Genomic DNA, 10,744 nt, shown 5'->3' on the forward strand with positions numbered 1-10,744 from the left:
AAGCCCTGCGCTCGCGTGCATGCAGTATCTAGTCTCCTAACATGTACCGGAATGCGGTCGCCCTATGGAACACCACCAACGCTGTTGTGAGTTTTTCTCGTGTACTTGCTCATTCAACACGTTATCTTGTTTCATGTTTCTCTCGCAACAATTTTGAAGCTTTAATTGACCGAAATCATTGAGGTCAAGTGTGGTTGAGGTTCGGTGTGGAAACTTCTATTGCTGTCAGTTTCTCTCTTCGTGCAGCATTGTATCAGCGGTGCGGTCGCGTTCCTGACTACCAGTTTAGATAAGCACCTCACATGTTAAATTTCTTTGCAGTTTATCACCTGTTGGTGGACATGACGTAGGAGCCCAGCCATCGCCTCATCGAGGCGAATGTTGTTTAGTTATTGCATGGGCCCGAAAGCCTAAACAGGCTGAAATTCTTTGCGTGGTTGGGGGAGGGGGGGACTCCTTTGAATTGGTCATTTTTTTCTCTGCAAAGGGAAAAATTTTGGGGGGTAGGGGACAGGTTCTCAGAGCCATCGCCTGGTCACGCCACTGCTTGGGCCAAGTCGGTGAGTGTGCCATGAAAAGAGTCCATTTCGACTTTCTGATGGTTGTGTTGAAATCTTTTCTGTTAGCGGTGCTCCCACGTGAAGCTCCTATTAGCTTTTGTGACGCAGCGGTAGAACACTCCAACACTTTACGAAGATCAGGATATACGACTACATAATCTCTGGTGATTGTTGATAAGATTCCGGTACATATGATCCCAGTAAACGGAAATATCTCATATATTGCGGAAATCGTTGTGTGTGCGGCAATATTATTTTGTGTGTTGGATGAATATATTAAGTGAGTGCTTATGACAGTCATATTCATGTAATGTCTTCTGCTGGAGAAAGCGCAGTTCTGTCAAATCATTTAGATCATTCCCAGATGCAGGCTAAACTTGCCCCATAAAGCGCAATATATTCAGTGAATTGAAAACGTCCCAATTTAAATGCTGATATTTCGGCACAGATATGTTCTAAGCACGAAGTCTATGCTTAGTTGTTATCTCGTAGTACCACTTAGCATATTTTTAGCCCCCATTTCTTGGTGTACGCGATAAAAATAACGAACGTCTTCTCCTGCATCACCGTCTTCCCTATAAATCTTCCGTTCGGATGAGAGTCTGCCCATCATAAGCTAAATAATGGAACCTTCTTACAGCTTTAAAACTTTCACTAGTCATTAAATCTTGCTTCTTGTATCTTGAGAAATTTGCGTCACCAAATTGAGGCGTAATCAACAACGTATCGCTAAATAGCGTGTGCACAGCGGGCGCAGAGAAAGAAGACAAGCACCGGCGGAACAGGCAAGTCCTTGCCGTCACGTCACATCGCCGTGACCACAGCGGCGCCAGTGTTCGTTCTCGGCACTAATAGGCTGCACATGCTTCGTTTTTTATCGCTTGAGCTTGCGCATATAGGGTTATGTGGATGATAAAGCATGAATGTGATTTTTGAGCTCATTTCTACACGTGGCGCCATTATCTTATAGTTAAGTGCGCAAAATTTGATAATAGATAAGTTTTAGGTGCCTTTTATTTCGTTTCTGTGTCAATCGGGGTCAGCGTAGTTGCATATATATTTAGTATATTTTGAAATATATTTAGTTGCTAATTTAGCGAGCGCCGTGTCCTCCGTATCTCTGTTGGCCACGTTAAAAAGTGCTTTATACATAACCTTACGGTACAATGATCTTCGATAGACGATAGCTTTCTGCCAGTCGTAATTTTTTAGTGCATAGTTTCGCACTTTAGTGCAACGTAAGCAATACTAAGGTCATCAAAACTACGTATATATGTATTTTGTTGTAAAAGAGCACAGAACCTAATGTTTACGTATTGATGTAGTGTCTTAGATTTGCGTATTATTAGCTCTTTATCGACAGTGTTCACAAGTATGAACGTAGCCACCAGTTCAAAATGGCTGGGCTTTCAGCAAGTGCTTAAACTTAGGCCAGGTGGTTAAATCATGTGACAGACAGACGTACAGACACCAAAATTTTGGCGTTCAAGCATCCCCAAAAACACTATAGTCTATAAAAAATGAACACGGACCAGCCATGTGCCTCACGAGCTTCTTGGAGGTGAGGTGGTAGACGGCAACCACCTTGTCGTCGGCTTCGGTGGTGCAGAATGCGTGCTGCGAGTCGGGTGCGGCCACCAGCTGACGGATGGGCGCTTGCAGTGTGAGCGAGAGCACCTGCGGCGGCAGCGCTAGGCTTAGCCACGATGTCACCGGCATCAGCAGCGGCGTCTTCGCTTGGCTGCACCAGCTGCTCGCTTGGCTCACCAAGTCTTCCAGCACCTTCGAGTTGCCGTCTGCGGGACAGAGAGCAGCTGCAACTGTCAGAAGTTGGACGCAGCGCAGCAAAAGGCACCGAAACTTTGTTCAAATTCTTAACGAGGCTCATACATATCGCCGAGCCTTTGTGCTTGAAAGGGACACTTAAGTGAAACAATTAGTCAGTTTAGACTGACAACTCTACTGTCAGACTTCTAATGTCGTTCATTTCCCTATCATGGCCCTATTATCAGAAAAGTAAATACATTTCGATGTTTCATTTTTTTAAATATCACGTCGAAACCTCCGCAGATGACGTCATGGATTTGGAAGTGTAGTTTTTGTATTTCGACAATATTAGATCAAAGAAATTTCTCCAAACCTGGTATGCTAAGTCAATGGCAGCCTCAGGGGACAATGTGCTTCAATTTTACTGACTAGAAACTACGCAGCACCATTAGATGCTGTCAAAAATCTATGATGTCCAGGTGTTTGGTGCGGAAATGTCAAGGTGATGTTGCAATTCCTTTTTTTTTCTTTTTGACCGTTCTCTCTAACACCAAGTGCGTTCTTGCAGCAAGCGTGCTGATTTCAGAAGTGTGAAAGAGTAATTTACAGATATGAAAAAAAAATCGCTTTCCCTTTTAGCGTCTATCGAAAGAAAGGTGGCACCTCATGCACTGCTTAATACACATAGATTTACTTTAAGGCTCACACAGCAAACATAAGTTAAAAATAAGCAGGCTGATGACTGCCACCAGAAGAGAGACATGTATTACCTGCGTTGTGTTTAAGAAAGAAGAGATGGATATATAGAAATAGCAGATGTGAAGAAAAATAAATCGGAACCAGATGAGAGTTCACAAAGACTAAAGTGAAGAATGACATGGGAATAGAGTGTGGTAGCTGTAACAAACAAACAAACAAACAAACAAACAAACAAACAAACAAACAAACAAACAAACAAACAATTAAACAAACAAAATGCCACAGATCATACCAGTCAGAAGACGCTTTACGTATAACGCGTGCAAGCATAAAACAACGTGGTGTGCTACAAAGAGGCCACCCATTCGAGCTTCTAGAAGTGCCAAGAGGTGATCACTTCTTTAGGCGTAAGTGCCTATAAGACAAAGCCATTCATCGCGTATCATGAACGACAGGTGAAGGCGACAGTATTTCATTAGAGAACTGGTCTACTCAGTGAAAACAGGATGTCCGATGTTCATGTACTCAGGTGTCTCATAGGAGCTACAAGAACACCACAATGGATCGTCCACACATTCTTGCCGGCGTAAGCGTCCACACAACAAGATAGAGCTAACCATTCACTTGACCAACAGTGCTCAACAGGGCTGCACGGCAAGCTGGCACAACGTACATTGGAGGAAAAAATTCATTTGTGACCCGCTGGCTAAGGTACTGTTCGACGGCACAACTATATTGAGCAGTCAGCAGAAGAGCCTCATCAAGTTCATACGAAATTCTTGGGCAGACGCGTTTACCGTGGGCGCAACTGTGTGTCGGTCTATTAATTTACGCTAGTACCTACGTACGAAGACGCGTCGTATCTCTGAGCTCTCGTAAATTGTATACTTTGGCAGTAAACTTTCACATAATATTCACTATGCGTAAATTAAGGATGACTGTCAAGCAAATATATTAAGTTCAAGCTCTACTGAACGAATCTATCCAAAAGTCAACGAGAGATGCCCCAAAGAATTAGGTTTCGATGTGTTGCTGGATTATCACAACTGGACCGTCAGCACGGCTCTTCTGCAGTTTGCTAAGACCAGGCCAGAAGTGGGAAGGTAATATTCAGTAATATTAACTTGTTTAATACATGCTTCAGCGCAGCTCATAAAGAAGCCGGAGGAAGGGGATGGGATTCAATCTGTAATCTAAGGAAGTCCATGCTGTGCCGTCACCCCTCCTCTAGCTTCTTAAAAAAAATGCGAAGCATAGCTTTGTGTACTCCAATCACTTCATCTATCTATCTATCTGTCTATCTATCTATCTATCTATCTATCTATCTATCTATCTATCTATCTATCTATCTATCTATCTATCTATCTATCTATCTATCTATCTCTCTATCTATCTATCTATCTATCTATCTATCTATCTATCTATCTATCTATCTATCTATCTATCTATCTATCTATCTATCTATCTATCTATCTATCTATCTATCTATCTATCTATCTATCTATCTATCTATCTATCTATCTATCTATCTGTCTGTCTGTCTGTCTGTCTGTCTGTCTGTCTGTCTGTCTGTCTATCTATCTATCTATCTATCTATCTATCTATCTATCTATCTATCTATCTATCTATCTATCTATCTATCTATCTATCTATCTATCTATCTATCTACCTATCTACCTATCTATCTATCTATCTATCTATCTATCTATCTATCTATCTATCTATCTATCTATCTATCTATCTCTGTCTGCCTGTCTGTCTGTTTTTCTGTCTGTCTGTCAATCCATCTATCTATCTATGCGCTCTCGTAATCATACATACTTGCATGCCAGTGGCACATACCCGCCCTCGGGTGTGTGTTACTGGTATGCGGGTAAGTTCCACAGGTGACTGAAACTTCTTATCTACTCAGAAACGGTGAAAACACACACGGGTAATTATAACGCGTTAGCGTTAAGAAAAACTTGACATTGGCAGCGTTTACCCAACGAACGCATACAATAAATATCAGTCTCAGCAGGAGGAGGAGGAGTAATGAAGAAGGAAAGACAGGGAGGTTAGCAGGTCGGTCTCAGCAGGAATTGAATGCCCTAACTCAGCGCAGCAATAAAATAAACTACCACAGAGCTACGCCAGGTCTCGGAACTACTTTAAAAAAGGACTGTAATGTTTTTTGCGAAACCATTTGAAGGGCGCTCAGATATTCAGAGCGCCCTACACCGGCACACCATGTGCCTTTCCACCAGGTAACTTTTATCCACCAGTCCATTTGATTCCCCTACGCCAACCACATTCTCTGATTTTGCCGCACCTCTAACAAGACCTCGCTACGCCCGCTCACCATCCGATGCTCGCCGTCAATCTCGTTCGCCCACGCAACGCCGTCCCGCGCTCTTGCCCTACGAAGCACAAGTTTGCAACTTCGCACCATCCGCAAACGAACGGTCTTAGGGAGCGCCTCAACTGGACCACAACCGACACGCTTTCTAAATACGTAACGGCTGACCACCAGGACTGGGACATTCATTTGCCATATGTTACGTTCGCATATAAGCCTTCACGCCACGACACTGCCGGCTATTCGCCAGTATATACGGCCGAGTACCCGCCCTACACTTTGACACCTTGCTGACCTCGGTCATTGAATATGCCGCCGAGTCCATGGCCCAAGCCGACCACGCACGCCAACTCACCCGCAACTGTTGATTGATTGATTTGATTTGTAGGGTTTAACGTCCCAAAACCACCATATGATTATGAGAGACGCCGTAGTGGAGGTCCCTGGAAATTTCGACCCCCTGGGGTTCTTTAACGAGCACCCAAATCTGAGCACACGGGCCTACAACCTTTCCGCCTCCATTGGAAATGCAGCCGCAGCAGCCGGGATTCGATCCCCCGGCCTGCGGGTCAGCACCCGAGTACTTTAGCCACTAGACCACCACGGCGGGGCTCGCCCGCAACTGTCTACGGGCCTCACAAAAGCACCAAAGACCGCTGTACGATTCTCATCTCATTTTTAAAACGTGTACTTTTTGCCAGGTTCTCTTTCCTTCTGTGGTCAACCACACGGCGTGTAGGGCCTTCCCAAAAACTACTCTAACGCTAACTGTGGCCCATACCACGTCGTTCACCAGGTGACTGACGTTCCATAAGAGATCGTTGCAGCCGATCCATTGTCGTCGTCGTCAGCTTCGAAAGACGTCGTGCACATAGCTCGACTCAATCCTTATCACTCTCTTTCTACTGCATGCGAGTAGCTCAAGCACCGAGACGGTGCTTCTACCGCCAGGGGCTTATGATACAGAACAGCCACCGCAGCCTTGCTGCATGAAAGAGAAAGACGACGGCGGTGGCTGGTTGTTGCTGGACTGGTACCGTCTTGTTCAACAAGTACTCCGAATATTTAAAAAATACCACTTGAATATTACTTAAAATTTTTATAAATTACTATTTTAAAATATAAAAAAATATTTTAATTTGATTTACAAATCAAATAATAATAATAACACTATTGTATGTGCGAGCCAATTTTAGGTCGTCCAAATTCTTCATTTTCACTTGGAGAAAAGGGGAAAGGTGTGGAAATAAGTCTGGTCATCAAAGGATGGCCAAGTTAACTACGAAAGTCAACCTATAATTCTGATGCTCAGTGAACTTTTGCCGCGAATATCGGCCGCCATGGTGAATCAGTGGATGCCGTGCTCGGTTGCTGACTCGAAACACATGAGTTCGATCCCGTCCACGGCAGTCGTATTTCGGTGGAGACAAAATGGTTATGGTATACTGTGCGATGTCGGGGCACGCTAGAGAACTTCACGTGGTCGAAATTGGCTGAGCCCTTCCCTACGTACATTACGGCGTTCCTTAAAATCATTAGATGGTTTTGGGAAAAAATAGCAGGAATATCGAACATGTGACACCGCCGCGTTTATAAGCTGATGAAGACGTCAATGATGTTTTTTCTTTCCTTCGTGTTTTCTGTGTGCTGTTGTGGACAATTTAAACACTAGCAGCGGAACGCATGACCTGCTTGACGTGCTCAATGCAAGCGATGAGCCCCAGAGTATACGCGTTTCTCTAGGTTATATTCGCAAACTGTTCACAGTGATCATGAATATTGTAAGGCCCACAAACCATATGTGTTCGACCATGTGTATTACGTAAAACTCTATACAGATATGTGCTTAAAACATTGCAGAACTTTTAATGGAAGTTATTGTAACAGAAAAATTTTGGCATTGTCCGCGAGAAACCTGGCATCTGCGAGCAACTTGGAATGCGGCCCTGGAGGGAGCGCCGGTAACATATTTGTACGTGCTGTTTTCCGATAATTTGATGCTCTCTCTGGTTCCCGGGCTTGTATAGGCACAACGCTTCCTATAAATACAGTAATAAGAACATTGGCGTGTCTATGGGAGCTGCAACGCATGGTGCTTCAGCCAGCGTGGAGTGATGGGTAGTATTTATTTCTGTGTACATAAATTCGTCTAATATTTCTACTTACGCCTCCGTCTGCCTTCGTGTGGCTTGGAACTGCTTTTTAAAGGGACGACAATCAGCAAATTTTCAGCAGTTGCACTTGCTCGCCTTAACATTTTCGGCTCACAGATTCAAATTGGGTCACAAAGTTCGCAATGGTCCGTTATTTTATTAGAAACAGAACGAAAACACAGCAACAAACAAAGCCCGCAAGCACGAAGACTCGGCAAATCCATGTACTACCCATGTCACTCCCATGGTCACCAAACGATCGCAGCGCGAGATTCTTCTCTAGTTATTTTAGGAAACTATGTATGTGTATAGGCGATCAGCTATTTCCGATATCGCGATCTGATCATCTATCGAGGTTCCTTGTCCTTTCACGTTGCCGCATTTGATTGTTGTTTGGACGGGAACGCATGGCCATCGTTGTTGTTTGAAGCAAGTGAAGTGTTGCGCTGTTAAGCAAGTGGATGAAGGTCCACATTGCCGGCATGGAGGGTGGAAGCAGCAGTTAGAAGGGAGTGTCGTGTGATGTCAAAGAAAAAAAAAGAGAGAAACAAAGAAAGCTTGCCCTATTTTACTTGACAGGGAAGTGGGTGCTGAATCGTTTTATGAACTGCTTTCCATTCATTACTGCGAACAGTTCTCAGACACCATGTTATTTCGTAATACTGTATGGATTAGGAAACATTTGTAGTACGCACTTTCCGTAAAACTGGGCTATATCTATATACACTTGCTTATTGAGCAAAAAGGAAATGAAAACGCCTCATTGTTGGGACAGAGTAAATAGCACACACTATACTTGTGCACGCTCTCTCATTTTCTAAGTTTTCTTTTATGCCCCGCATGTATAACATGTTCGGCCACTTGAAAGAAACAGAAAATCAAAACTCGAATGCTAGGGCAACAAAATGCGTGACATAGTTATCAAATTTGTTTCAGCGTGTAGGAAGGGTGCGCTTCAATTATAGCTGTATCGCCAAGCACGTGGCTATCTCAGATATGCCATAGAACATGGACAGCAAAGCACAGTGATAATGAATAATTACGATTTATTATTTGTCTTACGATAGTGCTGTTCTCGCCTCTCAATGTGAACTTTCAGGGGTAGCGTTTAATAACATCGGCTTACAGTTGTATATGTTTAGCTTCACTCAGGAATAAAAGACAAAAAAGAGGAGGGGGGGGGCACTCTCCGAATGGCTGGTGACTTTAAAGGATAGCAATATTGGTAGAGGGCACTGATAAGAGTCCTTGTTAGTTTTAAGCATCAGTAGAAGAGAAAGAAAATTGGCGACGAGAAAATGATCGTTCTCAGCGAAAAAGATTGCGGGCTCAGCGAAAGAATACAAAACAAACCAAATCTGCATAGTGCGCACCATCTACTTTCTCAGATGAAAAGAAATAAGGAACTTGTTCTTACCGTTCGCTCTTTTTTTTTTTTGTTCTATTCTCCTCATAGGTCGGATTAGTTCCCTTTTCCAAACATTTCTGGCGACGTTATCAATTCCTGCAGCTGAGTCTCTATTTCTTATTTCTGCACGTCACCTTTCACTTGCGACGAGATGGGGTGGCAGACACAACTGGGAAGGGGGGGGAGGGGGGAGAGGTAAAGCGGCAGCTGCGAGTATAGTTTAAAAGCAACGCAGAAATTTTCTCGTTGCTCTAAACGAGAGGTGGTGTACGGTCGCGTTCTTCTGATTCAGCCAGCTGAGAGAAAGAGAAAGGAAAAACAAACGACAAAAAAAGAAAAGGAAAAAGATGAACCAGGATAAGGTTGCGAAAACAATTGGCTAGTAATTTATTTTAATTTATTTCTGCAACTTTATTGCGTAGTTTCTTGTTTATTTCATTTTTTTCCGGGAGTTTCTCATATTAGATGAGAAAGAAAAAAAATCTTGGCACCTACACCGAATGAACGTCATCACAAAGCGTCCAGCCGCCATAAAACGCCAGATGTTCTTGACTGCTGTCAGTCGCTCCTGTTTAAGGGCCTGCCTTCGTTAATTGAAATACGATCTTTCCTACGTAAGGGTAAGGGCGATTTCGAAAAAAAGAAACAAACGTAGAAAAAGAAAGAGCTGTAACAGCGCGCTCACTCTGTTCTCGAGCCTCGACTTTTACGTGCCCTAACAGGCAATACAAAGGTGGCACCTTCAATCCGTAGGAGTTTGATACCGGCACGTTGTAACCATCAAAGCGGACGAGGCCACTCGATCCTTGTAGCTCATTTGGCTGTGACGCAAGGGAAAAAAAAGCTCGTTATATTATTACTTTTTTTGCTTGAAGTACGAGCCGCGCAAAGTTAGCACCACAGCGTTCCCCTGAGAGTACGTGCGTGGGGGCGCCGGTGCAGACGCGACAAGCGACGTTACTCTGCCTATGAAATCTTACGTCAGATTTCTTTTGTTCGAACACTCTGTAGAACTTTTACGCGCGAAACTTCATTTATTTAACGGCTGTGACTGAGTATACGTCAAACGTTCTGTATAAAGTTAGCGAATATTGCGTTTAGAAAGCCTATATAATTATTTAGTTCGAGAAGCCTCCCGTATTACGTTTATTGCGCCATTTTTGTATACCGAAACTGGGCTTTAAGTGCGGCAAGCTTTAAGCATGTCCATATAGCAGTGCTTTCGATGAACCTTCATGATGTTGTTGCTGCAGCTACAGTTCAACGAATTGAGAACTAACTAGTTAATTATTTTACACGTCAGTTCTTCCTCGATCAAGATTAGGCTGTTACATTACAATAACGTTTGGGAGAAAACTGAAGGAGTGATTCAAGTTTTCCTTTCCGACGACATTTTAGGCTTTGCGACGTTAAGGATACACGTGCGTAGTTGATTTCATGTAAAACGTTTCGTTTCAAGATGCGTTTCACATGCGTGGTCAAGTTGGGCGTCCCTAAAGAAGATCACGGGTTAAATTAATTAGGTTTTATCGTTTAAATAAGAAGTAAATAATCTTCTTAAGTGGACCATAGGATTAGTGTTGCGTACTACCGTATTATCCTTGCCTGCGTATATCAGAATGCTACATTTCGCATAGAGCGCATGCGCAAAGCTTCTCCTCATGCGTACTGTGCGCAATGCAGCATTCTTACGTAGGCAAAAAAAAAACATTGTGGACGCTACGTACTCTCGCTATAATGAAATACGATCGATCTGTTTCACGAAAAGCTCTCGGAAATGCGACTTAATGATGGAAGTCAACAGGTTCCAACACAATGA

At 43.4% G+C, this 10,744-nt stretch overlaps 1 protein-coding gene across 1 annotated transcript in view; it reads right to left on the reverse strand.

Moving 5' to 3' along the window:
- Window positions 1-10,744, reverse strand: part of LOC142776281 (protein qui-1-like) — a 316,351-nt gene that overhangs the window by 78,976 nt on the left and 226,631 nt on the right. The window contains exon 15 of the mRNA XM_075879661.1: window positions 2,093-2,356. Within this exon, the coding sequence (XP_075735776.1) occupies window positions 2,093-2,356 (264 nt within the window). The remainder of the gene's footprint in view (window positions 1-2,092; window positions 2,357-10,744) is intronic.

This window comes from Rhipicephalus microplus, chromosome X (genome assembly GCF_043290135.1).
Source record: "Rhipicephalus microplus isolate Deutch F79 chromosome X, USDA_Rmic, whole genome shotgun sequence".
NCBI lineage: Eukaryota > Metazoa > Arthropoda > Arachnida > Ixodida > Ixodidae > Rhipicephalus > Rhipicephalus microplus.